Source organism: Hoplias malabaricus, chromosome 13 (genome assembly GCF_029633855.1).
Source record: "Hoplias malabaricus isolate fHopMal1 chromosome 13, fHopMal1.hap1, whole genome shotgun sequence".
NCBI lineage: Eukaryota > Metazoa > Chordata > Actinopteri > Characiformes > Erythrinidae > Hoplias > Hoplias malabaricus.
This window is the reverse complement of record NC_089812.1, coordinates 24,270,875-24,285,560: the sequence shown is the minus strand read 5'-3', so window position 1 is coordinate 24,285,560 and position 14,686 is coordinate 24,270,875. Positions and strand designations below refer to the sequence as shown.

Sequence of the window (14,686 nt, the reverse complement as noted above, 5' to 3'; positions counted from 1 at the left end):
TGGGTTTGAAATGAGTTTGACTGACTGGTTTCTTCCAGCATGCCGGTGACCTGCTGTGAGTCACGGGCACAGGGGGTTGATGGGTTATGTAGTCCTGAGTGTGTGCTAAAGTTAGGATTGTCCCATCCTCCATATTAAGCAGAGGGGGGTGAGTTCTCTCAAGTTTCCTACTTGTATTTTTTGTTTGTTATGTTATTGCATGAATGTTTTAAATAAGGGTTTGTTTAGTTAAAACAGCATTGAGTATTAAAAGTGGTTTTAATTGAATTAAGAAAGATAGGTTATGGTTAACCCTACAATTTGTAAACTTACCTGTATTTGGGCCAGGCCTATAGCCTAAAGGTATTTAAGGGGGAACTCAGCCATTTTCGGCTGGCTGGATGGGGATGCAGACCTTAATATTTTGATTGATAAGCTACTATATTAAGTGTTGATTTTCTTTGACTGTTGGTACTTGGGTGAAAATAAAACTTCTGGTGCATTTGAACTCCTGGTTGTGAATCAGTTTTCGACCACCACTCAGCTATCCTGCAACAGTGGTGCACTGTATAATGATGCACATTGTCAGGGTAAGCGTAATGTGCAATGATTGTGGCTGTGCTGTAGGGGGCAGTGTGTAATATGTGAGATTGAAAGAAATAAGAAGAAGAGAGGTGGAGTGGGAGTATCTCAAATCGCTCTCTATACCCTATAAAGTGTACAATTTGAGTATTTTACTTTTTTATTTTTTATTTAACTACAAAGCACGCTGTATGTCCATCACAAATTGTGCGCAAGTGGCTTCATCACAACCTTATAGAGACGTTCCCATAATTATGACCTAGTATCGCATGAGGTTTGGTTCATATTAAGCAGATTAAGTAACTGGACTAACTTTTCTAGGCCTGTGTAACATGTACAATTTATGTTGTAGATCTCTAAGAAAATCTCAACATTATTAGTATAATATTCATGTCTGTTTTGTGCGTTTGTGTGTGCCTTTAAACCATATAACAATAGAATAAATTAATATACACAAAGAAATAAAAGTCAACAGAAACATGAAGATTTTATTGAAACACTGTGTCCAAATATATGTAGACACCCACCTACGTCTGTAGTTGGTTCAAAACGCAGCTGAGAGGCTCCATGGAAAGCAGAGTATTACCCTGAACTCATATTTTTACAGTTCAGCCAAGGTTAGGAGCACTGGGCTTAGGTGTTGATGAACAACCTACGCGTGTAGAACACAGAAATATGTACAACAAACACGGTATCAACATAGTTACGGACATGTTTAAGTGGTAACCTTTTGTTTGTTTAGACAAGTTTGCTTCTGGTTGCCTCATGTCAAAACTCTTCACTAAGGGACCTTCAAGACATTGGACGCAAATCGAAATCAGGTAGGGAGTAGGGAGCAGGCGGCAATTTGAGAGTCAGCCTGAGAGAGTGCATACGATTGAAGGGGTGCTCAGTTTAACGCGTTTCCCGTGCCTCTTTATTTTAGTGATTAGTTACAGCTATCAAACCCAGAGCACTTTAACGCGGGGTATCTGTGTTCTGGTGTGTTATAATAACACTAGAATAGCTGTAATTCTTATATAGACTACGTCTCTGTGCTTTCTCGCTGCAGTCCGTGGCTTTAACTTTATTTAGAGAAGTTAAATGGCAAATACTACCTTAAAATCTGTGTATGATATATTTCAGTCCATGGAGTACGGAGCGTCCAGTCCGAGCTCTGCTGCTACTGCCAGGGTAAGAGTGAAAAACTCCACGTTACACTGAAATAACATTTCTAAGAACAGGTTTCAGCAGCAGATGTGTGTCTGTCATCTGCCCCAGAAGAGGGTTCCCTCAGTAAAGTCTGTAACTGTTCACATATGACAGTTCTCATTGGGAACACGTGACAATGTGATCTACTGGTGGCCCCATTTTGGAACGTTAAATGGTGCACTTTACTGTTTTAATTCAATCTATTTTATTTATTAATCTTCTGCTTTATATCAGTTTTAATTATTGTATTGTTGTTTTCTTTATATGCTATTTTTGCATGTCTTGTTCTACCTAAATGTTTTTATTAATATTATTATTATTTAACTGAGATGACTACTACTGTGAAACTCAATCTCAGAATATTTTTTATTTTATCATTATATATTACATAATAACTAATACGTATAGAACTGTACACTGAAAGCAACACTTGATATTTTATTATTATACCATTTAATATCTAACATTACCAATTATTATTAAGGCATTTGTTACTAATTGTGTAAGTCTAAATTATTATTCTGATTGCTATCTTTTCGAGGAAACTTTACAATAAAATGTCTAGAGTAAATGTATGATACAGAGCAGCAACATAATTTATACAAATAAACATATGGCCCCAGAGTAGTAGTATAGTAGTAGTATTTTTATTGTCATTTCTGTACAGGACATACAGAGGTTTGAAATAACGTTACTCTCCTCTCCCACTTGCAGCTAACATTAACGAAAAAAGACTCAATTAAACTTAACTAAGCATACAAATATATGAAAATGAACAAACAGAAGACAAATGCAGGACATATGATACAAATAATCTCACTAATAGACATACATAGTCTAACTGCTGCACCATTTAACTCAAACTATAAAGTAGAATTAGAAGTTGGAAAATAAAAATCCAGGTTTGTTTTGAAGTGAGTCTGACCTGGTGGAGTGTAAATTGTTACAATTAGGTTTTATTTCTCACCTGTTTCCGACAGGCCACGCCCCCTGCGCTAGGATTGGCTTGTAGTGTTCCACCTCCTCTGCTGCTACAGGCTTATAGCTCATGTTCACATGCAGTTAACCAATCAGAAATCAGTTTGAGCGTAGGCAGGCGTGGGCTGTTGAGGTACGGGTGGATTTAAAGCTTACTGTGTGAACAGTGCAGTAGTGAACGCAACTCAGATTTTATGGATGGTGTAAAGTCCAAAGAAAAACAGGTCTGAGTGAGTTTAGTGCATGATCTACAGAAGCCCTTCTTTTATTAAACTTAACACTGGAAATATTTAAGAATCACTTTATTTGTATGATGTATACGTAACAGCGGCAAGTGTCACTCCCACACAGCTCCAGGGGCTCTGCGTCCTGGGTTCAGTTCACAATTAGGGTCACTATCTGTAGGGAATTTGGTTATCACAGAGTTAAATAATATTAGTCATAATTTCTGAATTTCTTTGTTGTTTTTTTTCTTTGTTTCTTTTTTAATCAGGCCTGGCTCGAGCAGAAATCATCTTCTCTTGGTCTCTTCATTGATGGGAATTTTGTTTGTCCAGAGAAAAGAGAGACACTCACTGTAACTGATTCCACAGGTTAGTGTGTGTTGAAACAAGAGGCGACCAAAATTATTTTCAAAGAGGCAGTGTGCAGAAGTGGGTAGAGCAGTTTAAACCTGTACTGAAGATCATTTCAGAAGAAGTACAAATGTCACTCTTTCACTCTCACGCTCACGCTGTCACACACATTCAGTCACTCTGTTCAGTGCTTTACATCTTTTTACTGTCTTTTTTTACATTAAACCAAGAACTTATTTCCTGTTCTGTAAATTAAGTACCATTTTGGAGATACAGGGATTTAGTCAGCGATTTTAGATGTTAACATTAAATCTGAGTGTTACTTGTTACTGTAGTGTTTATCTCTGGTGCCGTCAGTGATCAAGGAGGGTCTCATTCTCTGCCCCCTGTCCTGGTCTTTAAGATTGTGTTGTGTTGCTCTGCAGGTGGGGCTGTGTGCAGTATTATCTGTGCTGAAGATGAGGATATTTCGTCTTGTGCCTCCTCTGCATCTGGAGGCTTTAAAGCCTGGAGTGAATTGAGTGGACACAGCAGAGCTAAAGTCCTGCTCAGGTTTGTCTGGCACAAACTGCTTAAATCATACTGGACAGGGAGGCTTCGGGGATCTTCACTAAGTATATTCACTGTTTACACTCACTGTAAACCTGTAATTCTTTATTAATACGGATCCTCTATCTGTCTAATTATCTATCCATGTATCCTTCTATCTTTATATCCATCTATCCATGCATCCCTTCCTCTAATTCTCTTGAGCTAGTGTATACAATGCTGTTAGTGTGTGTATTTTTGTGTGTGTGTTTCAGGTTGGCAAGCACTCTGCAGAGGTACACTCAGTGTGTGAGTGAGCTATGTGAAGTTTGTCAGTCTCCCTGTTCTCCTGCTGTTCTGATCAGACTCGCTCAGTACTGCTCTGGCTGGGCTCAACTACGGGACACACTTCTGCCTGAATGGGCTCCACGAGGTGTGTGTGTGAGCGAGGGAAAATTTGTGTGTGTTTAGAGAGAGTGAGAGAGGATTCAATACTCATGAGTCTTGAATCAGTCTCTGACTCTAACTTCACTGCTGTACATTTTTATTATTATAAAAGTAATTAAAAAAAGTACGAAACAAATATACTTTATTGCATGAATGACACTGAGTGAATAATGACTGTGTTTGTTAAGATGTAAATGTTTTATTGTGCTGTAGGTGTAGGTGCTGTGGTTGTTTCCGATGACTGCTTCTTCTACTCCATATGGATAAAGGTCTTCCCGGCTTTGGCTATGGGTGAGGTTTGACTAACACTTTTCACCAACAGAACAACTGTATTAAGTTTGAGGGAATAACTAAACGGGTAACTGGGTAACTGACTAATTACAGTTACTGAGTGAGAGACTGGGTTTGAGTGTGGTCCTAGGTGAGTAGGTTACTTCTGTAGCTATAAGCTAGTTCTGTGTGGTGCGTATCAAAAATGTTAGCTTGTGTATTCAATGTTCTTACAGTGTGTAACTGCTTACGGCCTCTGACCACTGTGGAGTGACCAGGTGTGACCTGCGCTGTGTATCTGTTTATAGGTAATGCAGTTGTTGTAGTTCCTGGAGTGAAACTGGCTCCTGCTGCACTCCTATTGGCTCAGCTCGGTGTGGAGGCGGGGCTTCCTGCTGGAGCTCTCAATGTAGTGATTGGTGATGGCACTGTAGGTGTGAGAGTGGCTCAGAACAAGCACATCAGCTTCCTCACCTACAGCGGGAAACAACAGGTGTGTGTGCATTTTGAATTATATCTATTTCAATTATATCTAATCACATGTATGAATAAACACACAAAATAAATAAAGCTTTGATGATGCTGATTTATAAACTTCTCCTCTGCCTCTTTTTTTTATTTCCAGGATGGAGAGGTGTTGGCGAAGCAGATGGCTGGTTGGGGTCTCCCTGTCTCTCTCTCTCTGTCCCTCAGTGCTGTGTGTCCCTTCATCATCTTTGAGTCTGCAGACATTGACAGTGCTGTGGATGGAGTGATAGAGGCAGCTTTCAAAAAGAAAAAAGACGTAAGCCAAACTGACAAAATGGTGTCGGAAATGTGAAAATTTGCTTTCAGCTGCTGCAGGATATAACCTGTCCATCTGTCTGTCTCCAGAGACACATTCTTTTTCCCTTTCTGTCTCTTTCACTCTGTCTCTATCTGTCAGTAGCAATGTGTGCTATCTCTATCCTTTTTAATCTGTCTATTTGTCTCTTTGCTTTACTGGTGCATTAATAATTCATTACTGTACTACTGAAGCAGAATACACAAAACAGTGTCTTTACATCTCTGTCCATGCTCTGTCTGTCTCTCTCTCTCTCTCTCTCTCTCTCTCTCTCTCTCTCACACACACACACACAGTGGCAGTGGGTGCTGTGTGTTCAGGAGTCAGTGTTGGACAGTGTTGTGTCCAGGCTGAAGCTGAGGATGACTGGAATGAAGTGTGTGCCCCTGGTCAGTGAGTCTGAGAGGGGTGAGGTGGACGCTGTGGTAAAGGAGGCTCTCCAGCAGGGGGCCACAGTGAGTTACACTCTTTACATCATTCATGGCTGTAGCATGTGAAGTTGAATGCTGATTTTTATGCATTATGCTCACAACATAATATTAATTTTATATTAATGTGTCGAACATTGATTGAATAATAAATTAAATGGATTTTAATTTTTTATTTTATTGTGGTCTAGGCCACACTGAGGCAGCGTCTACCATGTCATCATCCTCACTGTGTAATAGAATTTGTTGTGTGTATTCTTTGATTTAGCTGGTCCAGTCATGCTCTCCACCTGCATCCGGTTCTATGTTCCCACCCACAGTCCTGTGTGGTCTGGCTCCAGCCTCCTCGGCTGCAGTGACCCCTCCTCCAGGGCCACTGCTGCCCCTCCTCACCTTCAGGAGTGCTGCAGAGGGAGCTGCTCTGGGTAAAAAAATGGACAAATGTTTTGAATAAAGGTTTTTCATTAATGTCTAAGTAATTTAATTTTGCTTTTTTTGTGAAATTGTGTAAAAGTAATTTTAGATTTTAGTCTGTACTGTGGATGATTCCATAGTAATTGGAATGCATTTTAGTATCAGAAATGAAGTTATAATAAAATTTACCCCCATAATGCATCATATATTTAAAGGTGTGATCGAATATTGAGGGTAAAAATTACTTCAAATATTTAACATTAAATTTAAAATATAGTTTGGTATATAGTTTATAGCATTTAAATTGGATGTATATGAAAATGTCAGAGTCAGGCATTTTCTGTTGTGTTTGTGGTCCATGATCAGTTTGAAGGTGATTCTGGGAGACTGTATCTCTCTACTTCACTTCAGCTGCCAGGGGAAGTGAATGATTTTGTTATGTTGTGTATTAGCTCTCAGTGGTGTCTAACGCAGTCTGTTTATGTGTGAAGCTAATCGGACTCCTCATGGTCAAGCTGCCTCCATCTGGACTGAGGACCTCACCTTGGCTTTGGAGACTGCCAAGAGGTACAGGCTCAGCCACCTGTTTATATCCAACTAACCTTACCTTGACACTAACCAATCCAGCTAACCATAGCCTTTTACCTTGAGGCTTTATAAAGGGAGATGAGTCAATCCCCTCTGTAAATCAAGGGGATGCTATCTATCACAGGCGTTTGTTGAGCTGATGAAAAAGAATTTGCCATGGGGAGCTGTCCAGTTACATTAACAGACGTTTGAAAAGGTGGCATTTCATGTGTCTCAGGAAAATGTAAACAAGACTAAATCAGGAAGAAAAACTGAACTGGATTTAAAAATTACTTGCTGTAAGTACCTACTGTGCTGTTGTATTCATTCTTTCTGCACTGTTGGCTAAACTTGACGTGTGTGTGTGTGTAGTGTGAGTGCAGGTTCTATTTGGGTGAACAGTCACTCTGTAACAGACCCCTCGCTCACTCAGTGTGGACGGAGAGACAGTGGAAACTGCACCGATGGAGGGAGAGAGGTAAATTACTCTATTCGTTATCTCTTTATGAGCAGTGTTTTAATAAAGAACTTAGCTACTGCTGAGGTATTGTCATCTAGATATATATTTTGTGCTTGGCTAAGCATCCAGTTGCCTAAACCTCACCAGTCTGGTCAGGTAATGATTACTTCAGGCTGTTTTGAGATAATTCCTGTCAGTTTTGTCCCTCTTTTATACAACATGTACACTTTTTGGGGCAGAACACAGCAATGACACTTACAGATCTCGGGTGCAAAGCTGTAGGGTGTCTGTAACACTTACTTCATAACAGCAGGTGAAATGCTGAAATGGAAACAGAGGAACTCTAGCTGAACTGTGCACAGAGTTTGTGACTTAACTGGACAGTCTCTATGTGGACAGGATTGGAGTGGGTATTAAAACAAGGTGAAATGTAACAAAAGATCATTCAGGGGAATTAATGCATAAGACTAATTTTGTTCCTGGAAGTTTCTCACATAATGTCTGTCAATGGTCAAACTGTTTTAAATAAATGAGAATATAGAAATATTTTAAATATTGTTCTAAAATTCCTGCCTTGGGAATAAGGCCAAACTTATGCATACATTTGGAACTGTTTGGGAAAAAATACATTAAATTTTTAGTATTTTTCACAGTGCGTATATAAAGGTGACATATTTTGACATATACACGAAGCTTAAATGAAATATTTTAATATTACTAATGTATTTCAGCACTTCAAATTTTTTTTTAAAACAGGCAGTGTATGTTGGAGTATATAAATATGTGGATGTTCTGTATTGTCTTTTGTGTGTTGTAGGGCCTTTATCAGTTCCTGCGCCCGTCTCTCTCTCCCTCTCTTCCTCGCTCCACTCCGTCTTCTCTGGAGTACTCCACATTCGGCTCAGGAGCGTCAACCTTCATGATTCCTGAAGCCTGTAGTGTGTCCAGGTGTGATGAATTATCATCATCCTCATCTTCTTTTCCTCTTGTCCATTTCAGGGTCGTGGTTGTGATGACTTAGTAAACTATAAGATAAGTTTGAATAGATAGCATGTGTACGTTAATGATAATAGAAATAATAATACTTAAAGGCTGTAGACTTCCAGTGTTGTTTATTTATCCACGTTTCAAAAAGGAAGCATTACGTAGAAAATTAACGAATGCACTTTGTGGACTGTCCACAAGATGTCTCTCACTTATTGTCATATTTTTCACTTACTCTCTCTCTCTCTCTCTCTCTCTCTCTCTCTCTCTCTCAGTGTCTCTCGTTCCTGTTCTCAGTTTGTAGGTGGTAAGCAGTGTAAGGCTGATTCTGGCTGCAGTAGAGCAGTGCAGGCTCCAGGTGGCGCAGTATTGGCTTACTGTCCTGATGGAGGCAGGAAAGATGTCCGTAATGCTGTGGAGGCAGCTCTGAAAGTCCACCCAGGGTACGAATCTTCCCAAACAGACTCCAGCTATTTCTTAAAAAATGCCACATTTAAAGACACTATTTAAATCACAGTAGTTATGTCTTAATATGCACAGAAGACAAAGAATTACAGAGTGTCTGATCTAGACTTGGTCAATTCCAACGCTGTTTATGTTGAGTGCTCACTATCTTCCTGTCTGCTCTGTTTATGTGTTTTAGGACTTAACACGGTGTTATTATGTTTCTCTCTTGTTTTGTTTTCAACTGCAGGTGGCTGAAGAAAAGCCCAGCTGCTCGAGCCCTGTCCCTCTTCTCTTTGTCAGACAGTCTGGAGAAGAAGAAAAGGGACATGGCTGCATCCATCCAGGCTCAGACCGGACTCTCTGTGGAGGAGGCTGAGAAGGAGGTGGAGCTTAGCATCTCCCGCCTTTCTGATTGGGCAGCGAGATGCGATAAACTAAGAGGAGAAATGCCGGTAAGGGACTGGGTGATTGTGGATTAATTATTTAGCTTTTATTTTTTATATTTTATAATTAAGTTCCTCCTTTAACTTTAAATATCTATATATGGTGTATAAAAATAGAGGGCAACACTGCTACTCTCCACTGGGGTTTGATTCCCTGCTCAGAAAATGTCACTTCAGTATATAAATAAAAGTACCTGAGCAAGACTCCTGTCAGTGCATTAGTCTACATCTTTAACAGGATTAAACTTGTATTAGCTTCCTCCTCTTTCGTCAGGTTGGTTTTACAAGGTTTAACCTCATCTTTGCGCGTTCACATAAATACACATAAATGCATGTGCACATGCACAGCGGTGTGATTGGAGACACTCAGATAAGGGGTGGGGCAGATATAGTTAAAATAAAACACTGAGTTTTCATACAGAACACTTATATTTTAGCAACACAAAATACAGATAAAAACAGTAATTAAAAAGCAGGTTAACCAGTATAGCTGTAAATTAATGCTGTTCGTTTGTCTGAAGCTGCTTCCCCAGACGGGCTGTGCTCTCTCAGCTTCGGAGCCTGTGGGAATTGTGGCTGTTGTTCTGCCAGATGCTAAGCCTCTGCTCTCGCTGGTCTCTCTGCTGGGTGCTGCCATCTCCACAGGCAACGCCGTCATCCTGGTGCCCAGTGAAAAATACCCTCTCCCAGCTCTTGACTTTATTCAGGTGTGTGCTAGTTTGTAAAAAACAAAATTCATCCATTCACTCATTGAAGGAAAGGTTTGTGTAATGCATATACTTTATATAGTACACAGTGTAATATAACAATACAGTACTCAATATGATGTGCTAATTCTGATTGTTACTTCACTAATGTATTGTTACCATAAGAGAAAACAGCTTGGGTAACTATATATTGATTATAATTTTAGTTTGTATTTTTATTTTTTTATAAATAATATCATATTATTATATTTAAGTAATCATGACTGATATCGTTTCTGTTCCCTTTCTGCAGGTTCTCCAGGCCTCAGACCTTCCTGCCGGTCTTGTTAGTGTCATCACTGGAGGAAAGAATCAGCTGACCCAGGCACTGGCCAACCACAGTGAGATCCAGGCTATTTGGTACTGGGGCAGTAAAGAGGTGAGTTTGATCTGTGTGTTGTGCATTTTTAAGGTTACTGTGTGATGATGTAGAAAATAATCTTCATGGGTAATGTCAAAGTGCCTAGCTGTGTGACTGCACTGAGGGTGGAACAAGACCCAAACAGTACTTTACCCAAACAAGAATAAATCCGATATCGGCTTCAGGAGTGCCAAATGCCAGGAAGCTTCATCACCTGGTTGGAAGCACAGCTACAGTGTCAGTGCAGAATGGTCTTAGCAGGGAAGTGCCTTAGGGCTGAGACTGTACTCTTTTACTTTTCACAAATAGTTTCAAGACGGGAAGCTTTGGGATGTTCAGTATTCAGTCTGACTCTTCAGAATACAAAGTACTGTGTGTTGTTTGTGACAGATTTTATCAGTAAATACAGAGATGTACAGAATTTACACAGATCAAATAATCTCTCTCTCTCTCTCTAGGGATGTCAGTTTCTTCAGTACACCTGCTGCAGTCCTCTAAAGCGTCTTTGGCTGCACTGTGAGGAAGAGGAGGATGGAGACGTTGGAAGATACTGGAGCCTCTCAAGTCCCTCGCTGCAGGAGGAAATGTGGAGGGAGGCGGTGGTGTGGAAGAGTGTGTGGATCCCTACAGCTTAACACTGCAGAGGACGTTTAAGTGAAAGAGGTGAAGAGGGAGGGAGAGAGAGGGAGAGGGAGAGGGAGAGGGAGAGGGAGAGGGAGAGGGAGAGGGAGAGGGAGAGGAGAGAGAGAGAGAGAGAGAGAGAGAGAGAGAGAGAGAGAGAGAGAGAGAGAGAGAGAGAGAGAGAGAGAGAGAGAGAGAGAGAGAGAGAGAGAGAGAGAGAGAGAGAGAGAGAGAATGTAAGACTGACTGGTATATTGTGAAATGGGAAAAATAAAGTCCATGGGATAGTGATAGATTTTCTTTTTGACAGAAAATTCCCAGATGTAAAATGAAGTTCATGGGAATATATCTGCGGGGTAATTATGAAGAAGTTGTTCCAGGTTTATTTCGTGTTCTGGAGAACGTCTTACACAATGCATTGTTCATGAAGAAAAAGTTTTTTTTTTTTTTTGTTCTCTAATTGATGAAATTATGTATTCTGCTTTCCTCATGATCCAGTTTACAATAGAAGACAGTTTTAAGCCAGTTCACTGTGCATTGCCTTACAATCTCATATGCTCAGGAACCTGGTAAAAATAGAAACTATGCATTTATATCTAAGACACTCTTCATAGTCATGTGTACAAAGATTTGTATACACTTAACGCATTCCAATCTGGTACAAGGAAGTACCTAAAATACATAACTCATACACATAATATTAACATATTAAGATAATAGGCTGTTAATCAATGTCCAGGCATCAGTTTCCCCAAGAGCAAATTAACATAAAGATGATTCCTAAATGACAGAGCGAGCACCACAATGAACACTCACTCTCTAAACAGGCTAAGATGATCTTAGCACTTAAATGCTTTTGGAAAAATGGGCCCATGTTCATTAGCAGCCTCTCCAGGGTTAGTAGGCAATTGATAAATCTCAACAGTCATACTTCATATACTGTGACACTTAAAGTCATTTTACTTTTGACAATGCCAGGGGCCGCAAAAGTATTCATAATGTACATGGTCATGAAGCTTCCTTTTAAAGGTATAGTTTGATGGATACATTACTAATGAGCTAATACATATACCCAGACTGAACAAAGCAACCATTGTGAATGTTTTCTCTGAAGAACAGAGCTAGTGCAATTTTTAGGTTATGCCTGTCTTTTTAAAAGCAATTTACACCTCTACAGCACTGCCCTACCTTACTCGTGAAATGGGCTCCAGAGCTGGTTTCACTTACAGTTCTGGAAAACCAAGGATTTTCATAGTTTAGATTTTTCCTGCTCTCGTTCACTGTATAGACAAAAGTTATGGACAGTGGTACATCCAATATTTCCCCTGAACTGAATGGCATTTACAGTTAATTGGTGCCTCTTTTGCTGCTGTAATAGCTTCAAATCCAGAAAGAAATAGATGTTGGTACACTGCTGTGAGGATCTGACTGCATTCAGCCATGAGATTATTAGTGAGATCAGGTACTGATGTGGCCACACCGAATTGGCACCAACACAGTTCCACTGCTCCAGAGCTCATTGCTGGGAGGCTTTGTACCCCTTCAGCCAATATTTGGCATTGAGTATGAGGTGTCTACAAACCTTCTGATATATAATGTATATCTGACACAGTTCATCAAGGACACTATCATGTCTGAGGGGCTGAATTGTGTTATTATGCCTTCGCCACATAACATTTCTGCTGATTTCATAGGTGTAAGATTGCTGTGATACTGGTTCAGATTTTGTACATTTCATTTGTTCTCTGTTAAAGAAGTGACAGAAGTAAAGGTTTATGTAGCGCCATGTTACTCATGACTTGACTTAAATTGCCAAAAAACCTGACTTTATAGACTTAAACACATGGGATTAATTTAAACTGTACTTCAAGAGCAGGAAAGACAGGACTGAATTTTCACATCCCTTCATTCATATGTTATTCTTGATTTTATAATTAACGGTTACTGTTGCTATAAGACTCCAACTGAGTCCTCTTTATTTCAGTTTCTTAATATTTTTCTAAGGAATTTAGAGCTTATAATTGCAGTAAGAATTATAGAGATGAGTCCTCAAATAAAACGGTTCAAGTTTATTCATTTAATGTCTCTGAGTACTTATTTTGGGGAGGGGAATGTTACTGTGCAAAAGTAAGAGACCAACCTTTAGATTATTCCTTCATTTACCTACATTCTAAGTGTTTCATACTGATCAGGATCACAGTGGGTCTGTATTATACCTGGGTGAGGGTCCAAACCAGAACCCAGAGACCATGAAGATGCTTTGTGGCAGCGAACCTGCCGGCTGTGTTGTCAACTTGCCACTCACCTTTTGGATTAGATGTTAGAGGGTAAATTTAGCAAACATAAGGGGATGTCATAGGGGATGTTTTTTTTTTTACTGCTAGCAGTGCTACATGAGGTGACCAGAAAAATAAACCTGTTCAACTTTCAAGTATGTTTCCTGATTAATTTGTACACTACAATGTTCCAATTCATTCATTCATTCATTTATTGTCTGTAACCTGTCCGGAACCTACCCAGAATTAATGTTCCAATTGTAAACTCATATTTTACCCAATGATATATCCTTAGCCATTATTCTTATCTTGGAGTCATTTAATGGCAATGACAAGTATAAAACCCTGAATATCACTGTAATAATACACACCTACGTGTCAGTTCCACATAAGCCAGTTTCCTTAAAAGGCAATTTATCAACCGTCTTTTGTTATGTAAATAGCTGATGTGTTGTTACCTGTGTTACTACCAAACTGGTCTCATGTCTGCCTACGTGTGTTGTTGTAATTATAAAACACCCAAGAGGAACCCTATCTGAACTGACTGGGAAATGCCGAGTCATAGTGATGCAGCACATTCTCAGAGCACGTAAAGCCTTACAGGTACGAGAGACAAGCAGAAACTGGTCAGAATGCTTTGTCACATGACTTTACTTATACAGAAATAAAAACACACCATAAAAAGCTATTCCTCCCTTAAGCTGAGAAACATATTTAATAACTAGACAGGGACCATAAAGTTGTGTTTAACCAACTTTTATCCTGAATATAAATTGTACACAGAAGAGTTCTCTTACAGAATTAGCATGAAGTCCAGAATTGCACAAAATATCTTAATGTTTATCATGTCATACCTTCCAATTCTAACAATAATGTTTAGGAATCAAGTGTAACGCACATTTGATTTCTGAAGAAATGTTATGGGAAAAATTGTACCTACAGGTTTGAAGCTATATAGTGTATCTGCATTAGTATACAGTAGCATTTACTAAGGTTTACTCCATTAGAAATGTTAACAGTTATGAAAGATGCCCGAAACTTTGATCCAGGCTTGTTTGCACAGACCTGTGTTTAAAACCGCTTGAGTGTTACGTGCAGGAAAGTACATGTTTATTAGTGAACCTTTCACAATTTGTTCTTTCTGGACTCATCCCCACTCTACATCATCTGACTCTGACAAGACCATAAATGAGGAACTCGAATCACACTGTGGTAAACTAACATGAGTGTCTAACACAAGCACTGGTTTATTTGTATGAAAGCAATGCATGTTTCCAAACATTTTAAGTAAATTTAACTTAAAAAAGGAAAGTATTCTCTACAGAAAACACTTGTATACATTTTTATGCTCAGTTACTGTATATTGGCCTAATTTAACATATTGGGAAAATATGACTTATGCAAATGTTATAGTAAATAAACTGTGTTTATGGCTGTGAAAAAAACACTTAACATTGTCCACAGAGGAACAAAATATTTCCTTAAAACATGAGCTATGGTGCTTTTATCTAAGGGTCAAACTACACTGTGTTTACTCTGATAAAACACCAGTGAACGGTTCCTACC

At 39.3% G+C, this 14,686-nt stretch overlaps 1 protein-coding gene across 2 annotated transcripts; it reads left to right on the top strand.

The window, feature by feature from the left end:
* Positions 1–1,178: 1,178 nt before the first annotated feature.
* On the top strand, positions 1,179–10,888 carry aldh16a1 (aldehyde dehydrogenase 16 family, member A1). 2 transcript variants are annotated; one of them, XM_066642671.1, is made up of 18 exons: positions 1,179–1,382; positions 1,687–1,734; positions 3,224–3,323; positions 3,731–3,857; positions 4,109–4,266; positions 4,494–4,571; positions 4,859–5,043; positions 5,176–5,334; positions 5,670–5,828; positions 6,070–6,226; positions 6,707–6,782; positions 7,155–7,260; positions 8,060–8,190; positions 8,502–8,669; positions 8,921–9,125; positions 9,638–9,823; positions 10,116–10,241; positions 10,682–10,888. In XM_066642671.1, exons 2-18 carry the CDS (start codon positions 1,690–1,692, stop codon positions 10,856–10,858), a joined length of 2,343 nt encoding a protein of 780 aa, XP_066498768.1. In that variant the 5' UTR covers positions 1,179–1,382; positions 1,687–1,689; the 3' UTR covers positions 10,859–10,888. The 2 variants fall into 2 exon arrangements, with proteins under 2 accessions (XP_066498768.1, XP_066498767.1); XM_066642670.1 differs by lacking the exon at positions 1,179–1,382 and having other exon boundaries at positions 1,466–1,734.
* Positions 10,889–14,686: the final 3,798 nt, after the last annotated feature.

What these genes read in the sequence shown, in the direction of transcription:
- aldh16a1 (XM_066642670.1), top strand. Translation starts at nt 1,645, where the DNA reads ATGGCAAATACTACCTTAAAATCTGTGTATGATATATTTCAGTCCATG. An exon ending in GCCTGAATGGGCTCCACGAG is followed by an intron (nt 4,267 to 4,493) that starts GTGTGTGTGTGA and finishes ATTGTGCTGTAG; the next exon opens with GTGTAGGTGCTGTGGTTGTT. An exon ending in GCACCGATGGAGGGAGAGAG is followed by an intron (nt 7,261 to 8,059) that starts GTAAATTACTCT and finishes TGTGTGTTGTAG; the next exon opens with GGCCTTTATCAGTTCCTGCG.